The sequence below is a fragment of the Meles meles genome, chromosome 11 (genome assembly GCF_922984935.1).
Source record: "Meles meles chromosome 11, mMelMel3.1 paternal haplotype, whole genome shotgun sequence".
NCBI classification, from domain to species: Eukaryota; Metazoa; Chordata; class Mammalia; order Carnivora; family Mustelidae; genus Meles; species Meles meles.
The window spans coordinates 38,519,380-38,541,870 of NC_060076.1; the positions used below are offsets into that span (position 1 = coordinate 38,519,380).

Sequence of the window (22,491 nt, forward strand, 5' to 3'; positions counted from 1 at the left end):
TCCTTTTGAAAAATATTTATTGAGTATAAATAAATGTCCTATACATTAAATATCAAGAAATAGTCATTATTGATTACAAGTCAGGCTGTAATACTGAGGGAACCACAGAATCAAAATATCCACTCATGATACAGTAGTGATAATTCCATTCCAATATCAGACATAGTAATGATTTACTCACAAGACACAACAAAACCCATCAAAAAAGGCTATTACTTTAACCAACCTATAATACCACAATAGAAAATGGTTTGAATCATAGTATGAACCATCCCAATAATCTCATCTTTGTCTTATCAATTTGTAAGGTCAGTTTGAGATTGTGGAGTTACACTATCGCAGAATTTAAAGATTTCCTTTCCTTGGTTTTATTTCAAATTATTATTAATAAATGAAAACAAGTTATACATAGTCACTGATACTTTTAAGTAAGTTAGTCTTTCACAAGAGAAAGGAAATAAAATTTTAGTATGAAGAAAGCGTCCCCCAAACAATGAATCTTTTAACGGAAAAAAATGAAGAGCAATGTAATTAAACTTTCCTTTGAAGAAAGGAAAGAAACCTAAATCTGTTATGGTAATTTGGAAAGATAAATATTTCCTAGTCCCACAATATGTGTTTATTTTACACGATGTACTTGAATGATGCAAGTCTATGAAGCAGGGATCTGTGGCAATCCAAATTCATCCACCAGGACTCCATCCTGTGAAAAGAAAGCAATGTTCAGTGCCGCTGTTTTTCAATTGATAGAGCAAATGATTACAAATATTTAGTAGTCAAAACTCTTTTCTGAGTGTGTAACCAATGAACACCAAAATACCCCTAAGAAGATGAAAAAGCATTTTCATGAAAGGTAAAGGGGGAAGTGATAAACCAAGGAAAGACTGGACAAGCTCAAAATGGGTGGTTGTTTGCAGGGTAAAGGAAGAGTGAGAGAGAAATAGACTTAAGAGTAAACCAAGGCAGGGCACCTGGGTGGCTCATTGGTTAAGCATCTGCCTTTGGCTCAGGTCATGATCCCAGGCCCTGCATCGGGCTCCTTGCTCAGCAGGGAGCCTGCTTCTCCCTCTCCCTCTGCCTGCTGCTCTCCTGCTTGTGTTCTCTCACTGTCTCTCCCTCAAATAAATAAAATCTTAAAAAAAAAAAAAAAAAAGTAAACCTAGAAGGGGAAGTGGGGGCTGGGAAGGTCTGGGAGGAAAGGCTGAGGAGTTAGTCCCTGCTTCCAGATTCCTGTTTTCACTCTGATTCCTAAAGTGAACCACGACCTTTTGTAGCTTTCCCAATCTTTAAAGAAGCAGTGCCCTAGGATAGGCAGTTACTTCCATATCATACTTTACTACAAACTTACAGGCAGTGATACCACTATCAATTAAGAAATCACATCTCAGGGCGCCTGGGTGGCTCAGTGGGTTAAAGCCTCTGCCTTCGGCTCAGGTCATGATCCCAGGCTCCTGGGATCGAGCCCCACATCGGGGGCTCTGCTCAGCAGGAAGCCTGCTTCCTCCTCTCTCTCTGCCTGCCTCTCTGCCTACTTGAGATCTCTGTCTGTCAGGTAAATAAATAAAATATTAAAAAAAAAAAAAAGGAAGAAATCACATCTCAACAGCACATTTAACTCAGGAATCTGTGACAAATAGAAGATGGAAATATAAATGACTGAAAAGGTTGAGTTGTGGTAGGCAGCATTAACAAAAATTATTTCAGATATGCTGAGAAAAAGCAACCTATGCTCCTGGAACCTTGAAATGTCAGAGGCAGGGGTAGGGTGGGGTAGATGGGTAGTAGAGAAAGGCAAGATTACTCTAGACTCAAGAAGGGAGAAGTACAACAGGAGAAGACACACATTCATAGAAATTAGCTAGAAGGGACCTGAGAAACTACCTACTCTCTACCTTTTGCTCCGCACATTCCGTAAGTGGGAAAAACTGACAAGGTTCAGACAGAAAACAAGAATTTCTAATTTGCTCCAAGTCAGGGCTCCTGGGTGGCTCAGTTGGAGGCTGCGCATCTGACTTCTGGTTTTGGCTCAGGTCATGATCTCAGGGTTGTCCAGGTCTGTGCTGACGGGGATTCTGCTTCTGGATTCTCTCTCTCTCTGCACTGCCCCCACCCCCCAACCCCACTCTCTCTTTCAAATAAATATATATATATATACACATACACATGTGTGTGTATATATATATTTTTTTTCTTTCTTTTTTTTTTTTTTCCTCCAAGTCACACAGTGAATTAAAGGCAGAGCTGAGGAGACAGGCTCTCACTCAAGGATTCTGTATACTCAGTGTGCACACTGGGAGATAATGCAAACACAGGACAAATGGCAATAGAAAAAAATGACATTTATACCAGGAACTAAGATGGAATGAACAGGATTTCATAAGTAACAAAAGTTTATCTGTTTATAATAATGACAACCATGCAGCTTTGGACAGGGCTTTCAGTTCGCCAAGTCCTTTTAATTATAAGGTCTAACTTGGGTCTATACAACAGTTATGTGAGATTATTATAATTATCTGCATTTTAGAGATATAAGGAACAGAAGAATTCAAAACAGTGATTTGCTGAGGCCTCACAGTCAGTCACGGGGCTGAGACTTAAACTCTGGTGTCCTGATTCTTTACCTTTTTAAATAAGAATCTTTTGACATTAAGTTTTATATTTAAGTTATTATTATTATTTTTAAAGATTTTATTTATTTATTTGACAGAGATCACAGGTAGGCAGAGAGGCAGGCAGAGAGAGAGGGGAGGAAGCAAGCTCCCTGCTGAGCAGAGAGTCCCATGCGGGGCTCGATCCCAGGACCTCAGGATCATGACCTGAGCCGAAGGCAGAGGCTTAACCCACTGAGCCACCCAGGCGCCCCTATATTTAAATTCTTAATCCTCATTTAAAAATTTCACCCTACAACTAAGCAGTGTGTATGGAGGACAGACTCTCCTTGCCATGACCTAGAATGGTTCATGTGTTAGTGATACTACTCCAGGAAACGCTGTCTAAAACCTATAAATGGAACCCAGTGCAAGCTCATAAGGGTAATTATATTGATTATACAAATTGTTAATGTATAAAAACACTCCTGGGCCTCAGTGACACAATGTACACAGCCTGTCCGCAGTTTAATGCAAAGGGTCCCAAAATAATGACTGAGATAGTCTTTCCTTGCTCTAACTTAAGACTACCTTGTAGATTCCCAGACTGGTGACCAAGCATAAAACCCTTTCTTTTTTGCAGATCTAACGAAAAGAGAAAAAGCTTTCACCTTATTCTTTGTGTCAGTGGGAACGCCTTCTGGAATTGCAGGTGCAGAAGCTGCTTCATCCAAGTAAGAGCTGTCTTCATCGGCCAGAAGCTCATCACCCAGGGCATCCAACTCTGAGATTGAAATAGTCAACATGTCAGTAAAATTTACACAAGAAAACTGGCAGCTAATGTTAAGAAAGTTAGCCAAGTTATTTACTATAAGACTAAAATTTCAAAACAAAGGGAAAAGGATTATTAATTTCTATTTTCAAAATAAAAGATGACTGGGGTGCCTGGGTGGCTCAGTGGGTTAAAGCCTCTGCCTCTGGCTCAGGTCATGATCCCAGGGTCCTGGGATTGAGCCCCGCATCGGGCTCTCTGCTCAGCGGGGAGCCTGCTTCCCTTCCTCTCTCTCTGCCTGCTTGTGATCTCTGTTTGTCAAATAAATAAATAAAACCTTTAAAAAAAAATAATAATAAGTAAATAAAAAATAAAAGATGACCATTACAAGAAACTTTCAAGGGAACTGATGTGGTAAAATCTATGAGAAACAAAAATCAAAATAAAACAAACAAAACAACCATTCCCCACAGGTTTAAAGGCCCTAGTCTTCATGAGAAGATTCTATAGCTATCACTTGGCCAATTCAAATTAGAACATCTGGACAACAGCAAATATACAAAATTCTCTCTCATTTATTGATGAACTTGAAAGGAGGCAGTAAAAGGAAGCAAGAGATTGTTGTCTACTGATAACCATCATATAAAAACACGTCTACAGTAGGGGCGCCTGGGTGGCTCAGTGGGTTAAAGCCTCTGCCTTTGGCTCAGGTCATGATCCCGGGGTCCTGGGATTGAGCCCCGCATCGGGCTCTCTGCTCAGCAGGGCGACTGCTTCCTTGGCAACCCCCCCCCCCCCATCTCTCTGCCTACTGTGATCTCTGTGTGTCAAATAAATAAATAAAATCTTTAAAAAAAAAAAAAAAGAAAGAAAAAAAGAAAAGCACGTCTACAGTAAAGTGAGTTGGAAGTGACCAAGAGGAATGACAATACCAGATAGAGATTCATCAGGGAAATCTCAGGATGGGAAATAAAGAAATCAATGGGAAAAAAAAAATACTGCAAAAACAGAATTGGGGAAGAGAAGGAATGGGGTGGGTGAGCGAGGGGGGAGAGAGAGAGGAGGAGGAGGAGGAAGAGGAGAACAACTAAGACATGGGTATCATGTGACAGAAAATCCAGTGTGAGGTGCTTTTGCCATCTACCTAGTTACTCATGCTAGACACTGACATACATCTTTGACCTCCCCCTCCTTCCACATCCACTTTTCTGTTTCTGCTATCACCACCTTAGTCTTAACCACTATCATTTTTTTAGATTTCTAATTACTTTTTAAATTCCAGTATAATTAACTGTTACATTAGTTTCAGGTATACAATATAGTGATTCAACAATTCTACACATTACTCAGTGCTCATCATGGGTAAGTGTACTCTTAATCCCCTTCACCTATTTCTCCTATCCCCCCACCCACCCCTCTAGCACTTTGTTCTCTATAGTTAAGAGTCTGTTTCTTCGTTTCTTAAATTCCACATATAAGTGAAATCCTATTTGTCTTTCTCTGTCGGACTTATTTCACTTATTTGCACTTACTTGGGCTGTTTCCATGTCTTGGCTATTAAAAATAATGCTGCTGTAGATATAGGGGTGTAATGGATTTTTTCAAATCAGTATTTTCGTTTTCTTCGGGTAAAGATTCCTCTCCCTGAGGCCACTCAACAACGCCTCCCATTTTTTCCCTGCTATTCCCTACTCATCCTCAGGACCATGCCTGTCTCCACTCCAACCAGGTTAAATTGCCCAGCTATGTGCTCCACAGTACCCCATAATTCTCCTTCCCAACAGTTTGTGTTCTTCCTATGAATTACTTGAAACAAGCAGTTTCTTATCCTTCGCTAGAGAAGCTTCATGAATGCAGGGATTGTATCCGCTTTTTTCAATGTTAAACCCCTAGCACATAACATAGTAACTAGCATTCGGTAGATGCACACTAAGTATTTGCCGGTGACTATTTCTTGATCTGCTTTGCTGTTCTAAGGGAGAGGACTCTAATAAGAGGGAGAATAAAATACAAAGAAAAATGGCAGAGAAAGGCAGTATTTAGATATCAAGAACCAGGTCAGCAGAGACCTTTGCCCCGCCCTACCTCTGTAGCTTTTCTTCCTGGAGTTGTTGGTGAGGCACGCAAATCTGACAGGCCTACCTCCCAAGCTCTTTGCCCAGAGACTGTGCCGTAAACTAACTCTCACAGAACCATCACAGGAATTTTCTCTAGCATTTGGGAAAAGGTCCCCAGAAGTCATTCCTTTCAGACTCCGAAACTTTCCCCCCCTAATTGCTTTTCCCACAACATACCTGCTTCCAGGTCATCTTCATCTAATTCTGGGGTGCCATAACTACGGCTCAGCGCTTCTTGGATTTCATTGGCATCTTCCATCATGTCTTCTAGCTGGTCTTGTAAATCCTTATAGAAATACACATGACGGCTCTCATTCATTTCTTTTTTTTTTTTTTAATATTTATTTATTTATTTAAGAGAGAGAAAGCACAGAAGGAGAGTGAGAAGGAGAAGCAGACTCCCTGCTGAGCAGGGAACCCAATGTGGGGCTCAATCCCAGGACCCTGGGACCAGGACCTGAGCGGAAAGCAGACACCTAACTTCGACTGAGCCACCCAGGCGCCCCCTTCCGTTCATTTCTTACTATTTTCCTCTAACTACCCCTCCACCCTATTCTTTCCTCTGAATCTTAGAAACAAGCAATTTTTAAAAAGATAATGTGCATAAAATGCTGAGCACATATCAGTTCTTAATAATTGTTACTTCCCTTCCCTTACTCCAGTCCTTGCCTAGTGATTCTTTCTAGTCAACAATGGAGCACGTGTTCCTCTAAAGGATGGGTCTCAGTAACTCCTGAAAAAGTATACGAGCTTAATAAAAGCTCTATATAAAAAAATCATAAAACTGAAGATTCCCCTAACAATAACTGTGAATGCCAATGATCCACATAATCCTTTTTAAAAAATTTTTATTTATTTATTTATTTGACACGGAGAGAGAGATCACAAGTAGGCAGAGAGGCAAGCAGAGAGAGAGGGGGAAGCAGGCTGCCCGCCGAGTAGAGAACCTGATGCAGGGCTTGATCCCAGGACCCTGAGACCATGACCTGAGTTGAAGGCAGAGGCTTAACCCACTGAGCCACCCAGGTGCCCCTTTTTGGTAATAATCCTCCTTTTTGATAATAAAACATACACTCAAAAATAAAAAAGAATTAAATTGGGGCACCTGGCTGGCTCAAAGAGCATGTGGGTCTTTGATCTTGGGGTTTTAGGTTTGAACACCACTCAGGTGTCTGAATACCACCCTAGGTATAGAGACTACTATAAAAACATAAATAAACTTAAGAAAAATAATTAAATTGGTGATCTTGCATTTGAATTTAAGGTGCCTCATGGAAATCCAAAGTCCTCTTGCAAAAAATGGGTGCGTATCAGCACTCTGTCACTACAGAAAGTTTACCTAGAACGTTAACTCCAGCAACATCTACACTATCAACATGTTTCCAGTTTATGGAGAAAAGCAGGTAAGAGAGACAAGCAAATTAATCTCAAGTCAGCTAAAGACTGAATACACTGTACAGGGGAAAAATACAGTAGTGGAAACAACTGGGTGGTACTAAAAGTTCTACCAGGCCCACCCTGGGTGGAGAAACAGAAATGGAATCGGGACAGGCTTGATATCAGAAACCAGGCTGGTGAAAATGACTGAGAGCATAAGTCATCTGTGAATGATCTACCCATGATTAACTGGAAGACTGCAAGGCCAAAAATAATGTAAAACCAATCGGAGAAGTGCTACAGCAAAACACTGGGCAGGTAATATAACGGTTAGGAGCACAGACTCTGGAATCAGTCATATAAAAGCTCAAATTTTGCCTTACTTAATGAGAAATAAAGTCTCTAAGCCATAGTTTTCTCATCTGTAAAATGAGATTACTAATAGGCGTACCTCAGAGGGTTCTGTAAGGCTTTACTGCAGTAATACATGTAAAACATAAGCACTTAATACTACGTATCTTCCATTGTATTAAAGATATGCAGAGAGGAGCGCCTGGGTGGCTCAGTTGATTAAGCGTCTGCCTTCAGCTCAGGTCATGATCCTGGGGTCCTGGGATCGAGCCCCATGTAGGGCTCCCTGCTCAGCGGGGAGTCTGCTTCTCCCTCTCTCTCTGCAGTTCCCCCTCTGCTTGTGCTCTCTTTCATGCTCTCTCGTTCATGCTCTCTCTCAAATAAATAAACAAAATCTTTTTTTTAAAAAAAGGATATGCAGCGTAATAATGTGCTTGTCATAAACTTAAATTTCCACAGAAAGGTAACAGATTAGTGTTGATAATGCAGAAAGTCCAAATAGGCAGCATTTATCCTTCAGAATATTTAGAGCAATGCAAAACATCTGAGAACACCTCCTGGCCCCCAAATTGGAGGTTTGTTTTTCCATTTAAAGAAGAAAAGACAGAAAATAAAATTAAAAACACTTAAGAAAAAGAAAACAATATGCTTTTCTGTGTTTTCAAGTGCCAAACTACCACACTGTACGCATGTGACATTCTGCTGTACAGAGAAGCACTGGCTGAAACAAAACCACACAAAAGTGAAAACACAGAGTACGCTAATCAAGTCAGTTTCTGCCACGCTATCACACATCAGGACAAGTATCCTTGTGGACAGGATTCCTCACAACAGACTCTGTGAAAGACACACACACACACACAATTATCACACAAAGAATTAACAGGTTCAGTATTGGATAAGTAACACAAAAGTAGTATGAACAAATACAAGCAATAGACTTGATGTGCAGAAACTAAAAAACAGGGAGGCTAGAAACAGAGAACACGGGCAAAATCCAAAAACATGAGAATTATAAAACAATGAAAATGTTTTATAAAGTATTTTAGGAAAGCAAATGAAATTCAAAAGGGATAGCCCATCTGACAACACACAAAAACAGACACACAGGCCAAAAGGGAGAGAAAGGAGCTCTCTACCTGCCATATGGGCAAATCTACAAGGAGACAGGAAAAGAATCATTAGATAGGGAACCAGACAGACAACTATAGATAAAAGATGGAGAGACGTACAAAAACCCCAGAAAGACCACAATTTCTATCTTGCTGACATTAAATAGCTCTAATTAAAACATAAAGAAATGTACGGGGCGCCTGGTGGCTCAGTTGGTTGGGCGACTGCCTTCGGCTCGGGTCGTGATCCCGGGGTCCTGGGATCGAGTCCCGCATCGGGCTCCCTGCTCCTTGGAGAGTCTGCTTCTCCCTCTGACTTTCTCCTCTCTCATGCTCTCTCTCATTGTCTCTCTCTCAAATAAATAAAATCTTAAAATAAATAAATAAATGTATAAACAGAAAACAAAATTCAGTTTCATTGTATTATTAAATAGTATTGTACAAATAAGACAAATGTACTTGGAACATTTTCTCAGTCACTGAGAAAATGTCACTGAGTTTAACTCCGTGTAAGCAGAGACTTGTGGAGGATTAAAGAAAGACAGCCACGGGCAGTCCAAGGCAGGGTGCTCGAGAAAAGTAAGACGGGAGGAATGCCCTCACTTCCACTAGATCCGCACTCTCAGAGACTACCTCTTCAGAGGCAGTAAAATCCCAGGAAGATAGTAAATAACCAACAAATAAAGCTTGAATCAGGTAGGACTGCTTTAGCTCCTTTAATAGTCTCTTGTTCATTTGTTCATCATCCATCAAAAGCTTTCCAAGCACCAACAATGGCCAGGCATTGTTCAAGGCATGACAGTGAACAAAATCAAGTCCCTGCCTTCATAGAAAGAGACACCTTACTGTAGTGGGGTGGTAAAGTAAAGACCACCACCATTCTGGCAGAAAGGCCTCTTTCCTCTGATCAGTCCCGCTCACTCCCTCTTCTATCCCTGCCTGCCATCTAGGCTGTCCACCTGACAGAGGTGAGGAGCTAAGCGCATCGGGCTCATCTCCCAGGTAAAGCATGATCTAAAAAGACATGTTAATTTTAAGAACCTAATGGTGTTATTATTAAATATCTAAAGAGAATTACTAGAAAAGGGAACTAGCTCTGCTCCAAGAACTGTGTCAAACACCTGACATATACATCTTCAATTTAATACACGTGACAATCCTGGGGGATGGGTAGCAACATCACTACTTTACAATTGAGGAAGCAGACTCAAAATCATTAAGTGAGTTAGAAGTAACAGGAAACTAGTAGCTTATTTACTGAGTGTCTATTATTTACTAGGTATTGCGTGCATAGACATACCAGCTCATTTATTTCATCCTCATAATAACCATATGTGGCATTAGGATCCTTGTGTTAACAAGGAAACAGAGACATTTGGTACCCTTTCCCAAAGTTACTCTATTAGTAAATGGCAAGTCCAAGATTCAAATAGTCTTCTGTGTTCTTTACATCACATACACATTCATTTAGACTCTTTCCAAACTCGTGTACATCCTTGCAGAAACCAGTATATAACTCACCTCAATCTGGTCGATTTTCACTTGCTTGTATGCTTTCTTCATTTCCTTTACTCCCAGTTTCATAGCATCAACCTAAAAAAAGATAAAAGAGAACACAATGTCTTCAGAAGCCATGTTGGTGAAATTACCTTTTAAATACTGTGGGAAAAGAACAAGAGTAAGAAAATAAAATAAAATCATGGGAAAAGGTGCTATGGAAATACCGTGGTCTTGGTGTCCTTCAATGACTGGATGGTGTAATTGGCTTGTTCCATGTTAAATGACTGTTGGGCAAGATTGTCCCGCTGCTGCTCATACCTTTTCAGAATCAATTAAGAATGGTAAATGTAAGAAAGATAGAAATCCTATATCTAACACTAAGTAGGAATTTTCTTTAAAAAAAAAAAACTTAAAAAACTTAAATACACAGAAAAACTAGCAAAAACAATGTGTTCACTCTAACACAAATATCATTTCATGTACCCTGGCAGTCTTTTGTCTTTGTATCTTAATTATGAGACTATTTTCCACTTAACATTATAGCCTTTGCTGTTATCTATGTTACTACATAACCTTATTGTGTCTTAATGTTTCAAATGATTTCCTATGATCAATCTGCAAAAGTGGAATTCTTGGGGCACAGGGTAAGATGATTTTTTTAAAAAAGATTTTATTTATTCATTTGAGACAGAGAGATAGAGAGAGCACAAGCAGGGGCAGAGGCAGAGGGAAGGGAGATGCAGAACCCCCTGCTGAGTAGGGAGCACGTTGAGGGGATCAATCCCAGGACCCCGGAGATCGTGACCTGAGCCAAAGGCAGATGCTCAACCGAATAAGCCACCCAGGTGCCCCACGATAAGATAAGATTTAAGGCTTTTCATACACATGACTAAACCAGTTTTCCAGTAGACTGAAGTTCTTGAGGATAGGTATTATTTTTTATTAATCTTGTATCCATAATTAGGTAATTCATCCGGCTTGATGTAATACATGGTGCTCAAATTTTTTTTTTTTTAAAGATTCTTTCTTTATTTATTTGACAGAGAGAGATCACAAGTAGACAGAGAGGCAGGCAGAGAGAGAGAGAGGGAAGCAGGCTCGCTGCTGAGCAGAGAGCCCGATGCGGGACTCGATCCCAGGACCCCTGAGATCTTGACCTGAGCCGAAGGCAGCGGCTTAACCCACTGAGCCGCCCAGGCGCCCTCAAAATTTTTTTTTTTTAAATAAAGTTTTAGGGTTGCCTGGGTGGCTCAGTGGGTTAAAGCCTCTGCCTTCGGCTCAGGTCATGATCCCGTCCTGGGATCGAGTTCCACATCGGGCTCTCTGCTTAGCAGGGAGCCTGGGTCCCCTCTCCGACCCCTGCCTGCCTCTCTGCCTGCTTGTGATCTCTGTCAAATAAATAAATAAAATCTTAAAAATAAAATAAATAAATAACAAAAATAAATAAAATAAAATAAAGTTTTATTTATTTTTTATTTTTTTAAAGATTTTATTTATTTATTTGACAGACAGAGATCACAAGTAGGCAGAGAGGCAGGCAAAGAGAGAGGAGGAAGCAGGCTCCCCATGGAGCAGAGAGCCCAATGTGGGGCTCGATCCCAGGACCCTGGGATCATGACCTGAGCCAAAGGCAGAGGCTTTAGCCCACTGAGCCACCCAGGTGCCCTAAAATAAAGTTTTATATCAAAGTATGATACTACTCAAAAGATTTATGTCAGTATGGTCTTTATACAATATTTGGAAACCATCTAATTATCCAACCAGAAGAAAACTGGTCAATTCACGGTGCAGGCAAATGGTAGTAGAATTGTCACCACCCTATTAAAGTTTCCAAAGAATGTATAAAAGGAGAGAAATGCTCACGATATAATATGAAGTGGAAAGGGACAACTTATATTTACACAGTACAATTTTTCTTCAAAAAAGCTATATGCACAGATTCCACGCATGCACAAGCAGAGAAAGAAACTAAGAAATGGTTATTTCTGGTAGTAGGAATCTAGGTAAATGTTCTTTTCTTCTGTTCATGTTTTTGTATTTTCCAAGCATCTATGATGAATATACATTCCTTTTGTTAAAAAAAGTTACTTAAATATTGCAGTGCCACCTACTAAGAACAGTTTTACCATACTCTCACCATTATCATTTTCTTTTTCCAATTTTGTCTAATTTAGAAGGAGGAAGGTGGTTATCTGATAAAAAAGCATTTTAAAAATAAAAATAGGGGCACCTGGGTGGCTCAGTGTTAAGGTTAAAGCCTCTGCCTTCGGCTTGGGTCATGATCCTGGGGTCCTGGGATCAAGTCCCACACTGGGCTCTCTGCTCAGCAGGGAGCCTGCTTCCCACCCCCCTCTGCCTGCCTCTCTACCTACTTGTGATCTCTGGCTGTCAAATAAATAAAATCTCAAAATAAAATATGAATAAAAATAGAGATATCAACAGCCTTTCTGGCTCCTTATAAGCCGCTTACAGCTGACCCCTGCAAACCTGCAGAAGGTCTCATCAGCTTACAGGGCCAAAGATGCTACTTGACTTCTGCTCAAACACTGAGACATAGTCACCTAAAATAAATTAAGGACCCTTAAATCTATTCTGGTTGGGAGGGAACAAGTATTCAGGATTCTCAATTTTACAGACAAACAAAAAGGCATACTGTAATTAAATAAATAATGGGAGAACGCTATAGATCTGGGTGGTTTAATACAGAAGCCATTAGCCACATATGGCTACTTAAAGTGTTTATTAAACATTTTTCAAGTGCTTAAGAGCCACACGTGGCTAAGAGCTACTGTACTGAACAGCATAGACACCGAACACCTCTATCATGGCAAAAAGTTCTGTTTAGATGGACAGTGCTGCAACAAATAGTGCTGAACATGCAGGGGGAGAAAAACCCAGCTCACCAGATATATAAACGAAATTTGCAACTAAATCAAGAATGCTTATAAAATAGTATGAAAAACTGAAGAATAAAAGACCATTTCCCTTTTAGTTAAACCTGCTGGAGGAAAGGACGTCACACTTATAACTTACATCCGCTTTTGCTTTAAAACTCTCAAGGCTTTCTGTTTGACCATATTCTGGGGAGAAAAAAACAGATTTTAATTAAAAGAAGTAGAAAACACACATATAGTAAAAGAAATCTCCCATATTCTTGGACTTACATATCTACTTTCTTCTTCAAAGTCGTAGACAGAATAGCTCCTGGACTCTTCTTCACCTCCCAAGCAGTCTTTAAGCCTCAGCTCGTCTCTGTATCCCACATCTCAGGGTACTGAATTTACTCCCTTTAGTTCATAGTTGCTCCATGGTGACCCCTAATCCAGTTGCCTTAGGGAGATTCTCAACTTGGACATCTTGCTATTCACTCAAATGCAACGTGCCCGAAATCCTCAACCTGCTCTCACCAATATTAACAACGGTCCCACCAATCTTTCCCTTTTCTAGGTTAAGCAGCTTTGCATCAGACTTGTTTTTCCTCTGTCTCTTCATGCAGCATTCTTGTTACTGATTTTCAGAACTCACTTGCAAACTGATTTTCCTGTCATTTTCCTGACTGCCACCATAATTTAGGCTTTCATCTCAAGTCTAGATGAGCTTACCTGCCTCTGGTCACTCTTCATTCCATCCAACTAAGAAGGCTGAAAAAAGCCTCTTGTCACTTCCCTTCCTACACTGTTTCATAAATCATTTTATTTGTCTCCTCCAGTGAAAAAGGAAAAGCAGATATTTTCTCACAAATGATGATAATATCAAGCATTTATTATTTATGAATGTTTCTATGTACCAGACACAGTGCTAGGTGGGTCACATGAATTACCTTTAATCTTCACATTATAAAGTAGGTGTTATCCCCATTTTACAGATAGGGAAATTGAGTTTCAGTGACACTAAGTAACCTAGCTCAAATAGTTAATAAGTTACAGAGATGGGGGAAAAAAGAAGGTAGTTCTATATCCACAGTCCATGCACTTAAGTATGGTAATCTCTGTTTCTACCTAATAGAAGAGGAAAGTAAGGTATTAAGTGATTTATGATGGCTACAGCTAGTAAATAGTGATGGTGTTATTAATAAAACACTGGTCTCCAGAAGCCTAGTTGAGTGATTTTCCCAGCACGCCATTCCTTAACCAGCTTATTATACCCACCCAACCTGACCAGCCTGGCAATACACTGTTCTGAGATTGCCACCTTCTCAGTAGAATGTATTAATTCCCTGTACATGCTTCTGGACCAATTGTTAGCAACTTCTCTCCACCAGACTAAACCCCAGTCTTCCTCTCATATCAAGATGCAAACCCTCCTCCTTGAAGGATACACCTTCACATGTTTTCTCCTTACCAGACTACTAGTGGGCATTACTTCCAGAGGTGCTCAAATTAGGCTACTGCAGCAACTTTTGCAGCTGCCGCTTACTTTACCTTGGCAGGACCCTCTCTCATCTTCTTGATCTGATCCTTATACTTCACAAGCTCAGCATCCAGTCGAGAAATCTTCTTGTCAATGGATTCTGCCCTGCTGTCCACCTTGAGGAAACAGAAGTAGTAGGACAATACACTTAGATGAGAAGGGGCAGGAGAGGAAAGAAGGATGGGAAGGTGGTTCCCAACCAGGGGGAGATTACTAGTCAGAAACACGGAGAGGCTTTATAAACTATACTCCACTCCTCAGATTCTCACATTTTAGGGCCCCTTTCAAGAGTGCTTGAGCAGAAAAGAATTCAGGAACCACTGGGCTGAGGGGCCATTCTTCTACAATCAGGTACTAGTCAGGCTGGGGACTCAACCAGGTGTGTGAAATGGGCTAGGGCTGTAAATCTACTGCTGTTCGCTTAAATAAAGGGTGGTGGCTTAATGTGAGGGGCCAGAGTCCTGAATTTCCTGTTATTGAGATCCAGGATTGAGGTACGTATACGTTGACCTAGGATATCAAGTTGAGGATCCTGATCTGGGCGAGGGATGAAGGACAAAAGGGGGGGAAGGGTCGGGCTGGACGAAATGGAAAGGATGTGGGCCTATGGCTGGTTGGGGCAAAAGGAAAAAGCGAGTAAACACGGCAGCGGGCCTCAGAGGGGGTTGGGTGCAAGCGGGTTAGGGGGTCCCTGGTTTGTGGCGTCAGGAATGACCTGGGTAACAGGAACGAAGATGAGGTGGAGAGGCCCGAGGTGTCCGGCACCGAGAATGGAATGGACGAGTAGGAGCCTGGAACCGAGGGTGGGCGGGGTGGGGAGTGTCAGAATCCCTGGGTCTAGTTATGTGTGGTCAAGTGCCCACCGTGCCAATGCAGTCAGTCAGGCTGGGCGGCGGAGCCTTGGGTTTCGCTTTCCCGAAGAATCGGTTCATCTTGGGCGGCCACGAAGAAAACCTAAACACTGGAGCAAAACTAGAAACGGAAGCAGAGTCACCTCCGCCTCCTCCTTGACTTCCGGGCCCCCCCTGCGCAAGCGCAATGTGCTTATTGGCGTTTCCCGACTCTTTTTCCGGGTTTTCAGGGCGGCCTTCCGGGGAAGGAGAGCTCGGGGACGTTGGAGCCGGCTGACAGTGAACAGGGGCGTGGCCTCGGTGAAGGGCGTGGGGCGGGGTTCCAGATGAGTGGGGCGGGGCCTCGGTTGAGTGGGTGGGGCCGGGGAGGCTTTGGCGGAATACAGCTGGGTGAGAGCCTGGCCTGCTCTGAGGGGCGGGGCCGATAGGCCGGGCGGGCCGGGGCGGGCCGGGAGCCAGGCGGAGTTGCAACATCCCGAACTCAGCGCCCTCCGCTGGGTGGTCAACAAGCGCGGGTCTGGCGGAGCGCGGTGGTGCTGGGAGACCGCGAGGCGACCGGGGGCGGCTGGGCCCCCGGGGGCGCGGCCCTCGGCCGGGCCGGGAGCCACGCCAGTCGGTGCCCCCGGCGGAGCGCGGTCCGCCTCGCTCTCAGCGAACATCCATCCGAAGTGCGGCCGGCGGACATGCCAGATCCACCAGGGGCGCCGCCGCCGGCGCTCGAAAGCCGCGGATGAAGAAAGTGCGGCCTCGCTCGGCCCGGAGCGAAGAGGTGGCCCGGAACGAAGAGGTGGCCCGAAGTGAAGAGGTGGCCCAGAGCGAAGAAAAGGCCGGGAGCGAAGAGGTGGCCCGGACCGAAGAGGTGGCCCGAAGTGAAGAGGTGACCCGGACCGAAGAGGTGACCCAGAGCGAGGAAATGGCGGCAGCCGGGCTCAGCGTGACCGTCACCCACAGTGAGCTCGGACGACCGGGTGGGCTCCGTGTCGGGTGGGCGCGATGCGAGTCTACCAAAGCCCGACGGGGGTCTGTGGGTTTGGCCACGTGTCCTCCAAAAGGATGTGTTCTTGTATTGGTCCTGGTGTTCGGAAGTGTGGGGTCTTGTATCAGCACACCTGTCCAGTGGCCACTGTATTCTGACTCAGGCCATTTGTTTTATCCTCTATGTCCGTGCTTCATGTCGTCGTCCTGGTTGTATGCGTTAGTGTGTGCCTGAGCAGTTATTGTGGGTCTTTGTATCAGGATTGTATTTGTTCGTGTCATATATGACTGCTCTGTGTCTGGACACTTATGTGTGTGTGGAGCCTAAACTCACCTCCGTTGTTTGAGTGGGCTGTGGATCCAAGCATACGCTCTGGGCACCCTCTGGGTCTGTCTAATGTTGGACTTGACATCGATCTAAACAAAGTTCTCTCAAGAGCTCTTCAGGACTAGCGGAGACCCGGGGGCCTCAGAATCTGAAGGCCAGCATTCTAGATCCTTCAGTTTTGAGTAACCTTGGGATGTCTCCTTTAGAGGCTTCTGGTTTCTTCCCTGTGAAGTAGAGTTGGTAGCACCTGTCCGACTAACTGCATGTGACTCTTGTGCAGGCTCAAGGCTTGGCATAAGCTCTGGCATGGGCTATCTCCTCACTGTCCACATACCTGGAAAAGAATTGACACTTCTGGTCCAAAAAAGTTTTTTGCTGTTTGAGTTTACGTACTTGTTGTCTATTTACTGAGCACCAACCATGTATGTGCCCAGGTGTGCCCAGTGGGAGAGACTTGGTTGGAGGAATCCTTTACTCATGACAGTAAAGGAGACAAGAACATTACAGAGTACAGGGCAGTTAGGCCACAGGAAGCAGATGGCTTCTGATGAAAAACATGGCCTTAGGAATCTGATCTGAAGTCAGGTTTTTACTCAGTTGAGTCTCCAGGGGCAGGTCTTAACTGAACGGAACTTAGTTTGCTTATCTGTATATGGGGTTGTTCTGAGAATTAAATTAGATCATGTTTGAAATGAGCCTCGTCAGTCCTTTATGCATGTCAAGTGCTTAAAATGCTAGCTGATATCACTAAATTGTTAGTTATTATTATAGAGGAAACAAAAATTCTTGGACAGGTCACCAGACAAAGCTGGGAAGATTGGGGGTGGGGGGTGGGTCAGGCTGTTTGGAGTAGGTGGCAAATGAACTGGGCCTTGAAGGCTGGGTAAGTAAATATAATAGTGTCAGCCTGTAATGGTTTTTGTGAAAGAATTTTCTTCATTGAACACTCTTCTCTCTCTCCAGGCAATGAGAAGCACGATCTTCATGTTACCCCGCAACAGGGCTGTAGTGAGCCAGTTGTCCAAGACCTGGCCCAGGTTGTTGAAGAGGCCACAGGAGTCCCACTGCCTTTTCAGAAACTTATATTTAAGGGTAGGCATTTCTCTTTCAGCTTTGAGTCCTTATGGCTAAAGGACCTGTTTAAAACTACTTAACCTTATGTAATGATAATTCTTAGTTTTTAAACTGGGATAATTCTTTTTTTTTTTTTTTTAAGATTTTTTTAAGATCCCAGGACCCTGAGATCATGACAGAGATCACAAGTAGGCAGAGAGGCAGGAGAAAAGAAGGGGGAAGCAGGCTCCCTGCTGAGCAGAGAGCCTGATGTGGGGCTCGATCCCAGGACCCTGGGATCACGACCTGAGCTGAAGGCAGAGGCTTTAACCCACTGAGCCACCCAGGCGCCCCCTAAACTGGGATAATTCTTACTTGCTTGTTTATTCATGCATTTCTTCAACACATTTTATTGAGGACCTACTGTGTACAGGACACTTTCAAACACTTGAACCGGTGTTAGAATTGAAGTCCCGTGAGGATGGCAGAAATCTTACCATTCTGGATAAAAGCACATGGGTAGTCTTCCCTGGCTAAGTTAGATCCTCTTCCCATCATATGTGCCTATGGCATTTCCTATCACTTCTGCATAATTTGTATTGAAATTACTGTTAAATAATTGTTTCCAGGGGCGCCTGGGTTGGCTCAGTGGGTTAAAGCCTCTGCCTTTGGCTCAGGTCATGATCCCAGGGTCCTGGGATTGAGCCCCGCATCGGGCTCTCTGCTCAGCAGGGAGCCTGCTTCCCTTCCTCTTTCTCTGCCTGCCTCTCTGCCTACTTGGGATCTCTGTCAAATAAATAAAATCTTAAAAAAAAATAATAGTTGTTTTCATAGTTGCTGAACATCTTATTTCTCTGTTAGAATAACTAACTCTTTGAGGGAAGATACTCCTGTGTCCAATGCTCAGCATAGTGCTGACACAGAGAAGATGTTGAACAAACTTACCAGGGGTGGATGTGGCAAGCCCAGTGGATGATGCTGATTTCTACGAGGACCCCACTCCCTTTTTATCCCTAGTCTTTCTTCCCATTCCCATGGGAACTCATTATGGTACCTGATGGGGCCAAATTTATGCTATTTGGTGCCAGTTATAATGGTGCCAGTTATAAAGGATTTAGTGAAGGGGGTGGAGTGGCTTAATCAGTTAAGCATCTGCCTTCCACTTATATCATGGTCCCAGGGTCCTGGGATCGAGCGCAGCATCTGGGCTCCCTGCTCAGAGGGAGCCTGCTTCTTCTCCCTCTCCCTCTGCCCCTCTCTCTGCTTATGCTCTTTCTCTCTCTCAAATAAATAATATCTTAAAAAAAAAGAATTTAGGGCGCCTGGGTGGCTCAGTGGGTTAAGCCACTGCCTTCGGCTCGGGTCATGATCTCAGGGTCCTGGGATTGAGTCCCGCATTGGGCTCTCTGCTCAGCAGGGAGCCTGCTTCCCTCTCTCTCTCTGCCTGCCTCTCTATCTACTTGTGATCTCTCTCTGTCAAATAAATAAATAAAATCTTTTAAAAAAAAAATTTAGTGATGGGAAGCATTTTTATTTATACATCATAGTGCAACTCCCTGTGTTTTCTTTTTTTATTTTAAAGACTTTATTTATTTATTTGAGAGACAGAAGTCACAAGTAGGCAGAGAGGCAGGGGGAGAAAACAGGTTCCCTGCTGAGCAGAGAGTCTGATGTGGGGCCTGAGCCAAAGACAGAGGCTTTAACCCACTGAGCCACCCAGGCACCCCTTGTGTTTTCTTTTTAAAACTCTTTATTATGCAATTATAAAAGGCAGTAGAAACCATGTTTCAAAATAGAGGAAAGCACAAAGAAGAAAATGTTCTCCTGGATAAAACCCCTCATCATATTTCAGGATATTTCTGTTCATTTGTACAGGCATCCTGAAGTGTGGGTTTGTGTGTGTGTGTATAGTTGATAAACTGAGATTATATTGACTATACAATTTTTAATTACTTTTTTTTTTTAAAGATTTTATTTATTTATTTGACAGAGAGAGAGATCACAAGTAGGCAGAGAGGCAGGCAGAGAGAGAGGAGGAAGCAGGCTCCCTGCAGAGCAGAGAGCCCGATGCGGGGCTCGATCCCAGGACCCTGAGATCATGACCTGAGCTGAAGGCAGCGGCTCAATCCACTGAGCCACCCAGGCGCTCCTAATTACATTTTTCTAATAAAACTGAGCCATCAGGGGCGCCTGGGTGGCCCAGTGGGTTAAAGCCTCTGCCTTCAGCTCAGGTCATGATCTCAGGGTCCTGGAATCGAGCCCCGCATCGGGCTCTCTGCTCAGCGAGGAGCCTGCTTCCCCTTCTCTCTCTCTGCCTGCCTCTCTGCCTACTTGTGATCTCTCTCTGTCAAAATAAGTAAATAAAATTAAAAAAAAAACCAAAAAACAAAAAACTGAGCCATCAACATTTATTATGGCATTGAAGTTTCCTGAAAAAATTAGCTTTAATGCCTACAAAGTCTTCTGTTGTACTGATGTATAGTTAATTAGCTCCCATTCCTAAATGTTTGTCTCTTTCTAGTTTCTCACTATTATGATTAAGCTTGCATTGAAAATTATTTTATAACACTTACTGTGCAGGCATATGTCCACTTATTTGTTCAGGAGAAAATCTGAAGTGAAATTACTGGATCAAGACACCTGTGGAAAAGGTTATACCAATTTATCCTCTTCTCATCATTAGTGAACACACTTGTCTATTTCCTGTAACCTTGGTGAAATCTATTTTCAGTGTTGTATAGTTGTTACCACTTGGCATATCTTCTCTTTTCAGGAAAATCTCTGAAGGAAATGGAGAAGCCACTGTCAGCACTCGGAATACAAAATGGTTGCCGAGTCATGTTAATTGGGAAGAAGGTAAATTGCTTTTTCTACCAGAATACCCCAGAATCAAATGACTAAGGTCTTCTATACATATTTAGAAGGCCTAATTGGGGACCCACATTCTACATTAGTGAAATGATTCTCTCTAAACAGATGTAGTTCCATTTATTTGATATGGCCAGGTTTGTTATTCTCATGCCCTCTGGCTCCTATTGGTTATGGCTTTTGCTCTGGGAATCATGAACAATTATGCCATGTCAGTAACATAGCTCTTATGGTGATGGATCTCAATCTGGTTAAAATGATGCCTGAGTCAGGTCTTACTCACATGGAGGGGATTTATAAGAGAAACTTCTATTAAAATAACTCCTCTGCAAATTTCATGAATCTCTCCCTTTAAACACCCTTTCCACTAAAATCTTCCACAAGGGAAAGCCCTCTTTGGCTAGAAAGAAAGGTTCAGACTAAAGAACCAAGGGAGGAAGGGGTGCCTGGGTGGCTGGGTGCCTGGGTGCCATTAGCTCGTCATGATCCAGAGTCCTGGGATTGAGCCCTACATTGGACTCCCTGTTCTGCAGGGAGCTTGCTTCTCCCACTCCCTCTGCCTGCTGCTCCTCCTGTCTGTGTTCGCTCCCTCTGTCAAATAAACAAAACCTTTAAGGAAAAAAAAAAGAGCCAAGGGAGGAAAAGAGCCAGTTGGTGAGGACAGTAGCCCCTGGGGTGATGAGAGAGGGTTATGGCCAGCCCTGCATTGTGACACAGTAAAACTGCTGGTCATAGGAAGTTTCCTTACTTTTCAGCATGGAGAGGGGACAGAGATTAGCAATGTGGAGGCAAAGAAGATCTAGTCTAGCCGCAGAACAGCCAGGAGTCTGGCACTCAGGATTTGGCCACAAAGAAGAATGTGAACAGTTTGGGGTAGTGTAAAAGCAGGAAGCTGCTGGCCCTGACTACCATTTGTTTAGATGAGAGAAGGGGAAGTGTTCTAGATTTCTTGCTCAAGGGTCAGGGAGAATAGTTCTGGGTGATGGGCAGAAACTAAGGGTTGAGTCTGGAGAAATTATAGAACCCCTAATTGGAGTTGCCCTGGGGTGTGTGAAGCCAAGTCTGCTTCAGGTGTCAGTTCTACCTCGTTTGGATGTGTGATCTTACGTTACTTTATATTAAAGCTCAGTTTCATCATCTAAAGCACTACCTTCCTCACTGGCTTGTAATAAGGCTTAAAACAATAGTACAGAAAAAGTGTTTAGTATAGTGGAGGGAATGCCCAACGAAGGTATTCATCATTATCATCGTCTTAGTAAATGGGAGAGCTCAGCTGGTGGGTGACACTAAGGAATTCATTTAAAGGAATGGTGGGATTCTTACCTCACAGTTCCTAGTCTCACCGTTCTGGACTCCTCACAGGTGTTCACTTTCATCTGTTCCCCCAGAGGCTTCAGTCTGGAGTCAGCTGCCCCAGCCTCATGTTGACTCTGGCACTTGGTTTGGCTCCTTTCTCTCAATCCAAGCTGTCTGGGTCCTTGCAGAATGTTTACCTAGTGTCTTCTTTCTAGTCTAGAGTGTTTGTAGGTAGGAAACCTCCATGTGTAAACCCTCCAGCTTGCTTTCCAGGGAGCAGCAGAGTTAAGGCTATTTTTTATAGGTGAGTGGTTTAACCCAGTTGTGGTCAGATTTATTTTTTTCTTTCCAGTCAGAAGCCACTATTCTTGGTAATTACTGACTTCATTTTATTCTTTAACATTGTAGAACAGTCCAGAGGAAGAGGCTGAACTAAAGAAGTTGAAAGGTTTGGAGAAGTCTGTGGAGAAGATAGCTGACCAACTGCAAGAGTTGAACAAAGAGCTTACTGGAATCCAACAGGTCACTGTCTCTGGGGAGATACAAATGTGTGGTTGTGAGGCCAGGCTTTCTAGTCTCCCTGGGTTCAGATCCTGGCTTTACCCTTTCTGCTACTGTGGGCAAATTTGCCGGGTCTCAGTTTCCTTAAAAGGGAAAAATGATGGTACCTCTTCTCAGGGTTGGTGTGAGGATTAAATGATGCAGTTTGAGGGGCACCTGGCTGGCTCAGTTGGTAGAACATGTGACTCTTGATTTTAGGGTCGTGAGTTAAGCCCCACTTTGGGCATAGTGCTTATTTAAAAAAAAAACAACAACAAACTGTAGTTTGAGTCTGATGCATACTAAGTGCTTTAGAAGTGTTCTTGTCATTGCTGTTTCCAAACCCCAGCCAG

The 22,491-nt window shown here is 43.1% G+C and overlaps 2 protein-coding genes across 6 annotated transcripts in view; one reads left to right on the plus strand and one right to left on the minus strand.

Moving 5' to 3' along the window:
* CHMP5 (charged multivesicular body protein 5) lies at positions 1–15,366 on the minus strand. The gene is made up of 8 exons (XM_046022615.1): positions 15,091–15,366; positions 14,239–14,343; positions 12,851–12,897; positions 10,042–10,135; positions 9,839–9,910; positions 5,655–5,763; positions 3,260–3,372; positions 1–703 (listed from the first exon to the last, which is right to left on the minus strand). Exons 1-8 carry the CDS (start codon positions 15,157–15,159, stop codon positions 653–655), a joined length of 660 nt encoding a protein of 219 aa, XP_045878571.1. The 5' UTR covers positions 15,160–15,366; the 3' UTR covers positions 1–652.
* Positions 15,367–15,657: 291 nt separating this feature from the next.
* BAG1 (BAG cochaperone 1) overlaps positions 15,658–22,491 on the plus strand; it is a 50,777-nt gene continuing 43,943 nt past the window's right edge. For all 5 annotated transcript variants that reach the window (XM_046022620.1, XM_046022621.1, XM_046022616.1 and 2 more), the window contains exons 1-4: positions 15,658–16,028; positions 17,345–17,473; positions 20,208–20,290; positions 22,007–22,120. In XM_046022620.1, the coding sequence (XP_045878576.1) occupies positions 15,809–16,028; positions 17,345–17,473; positions 20,208–20,290; positions 22,007–22,120 (546 nt within the window). In that variant the 5' untranslated portion in view covers positions 15,658–15,808. The remainder of the gene's footprint in view (positions 16,029–17,344; positions 17,474–20,207; positions 20,291–22,006; positions 22,121–22,491) is intronic.

What these genes read in the sequence shown, in the direction of transcription:
- CHMP5 (XM_046022615.1), bottom strand. Translation starts at nt 15,159, where the DNA reads ATGAACCGATTCTTCGGGAAAGCGAAACCCAAGGCTCCGCCGCCCAGC. An exon ending in TGACTGACTGCATTGGCACG is followed by an intron (nt 14,344 to 15,090) that starts GTGGGCACTTGA and finishes TGTTTCCTCAAG; the next exon opens with GTGGACAGCAGGGCAGAATC. An exon ending in TGAAAATCGACCAGATTGAG is followed by an intron (nt 5,764 to 9,838) that starts GTGAGTTATATA and finishes TATTTCTATAAG; the next exon opens with GATTTACAAGACCAGCTAGA.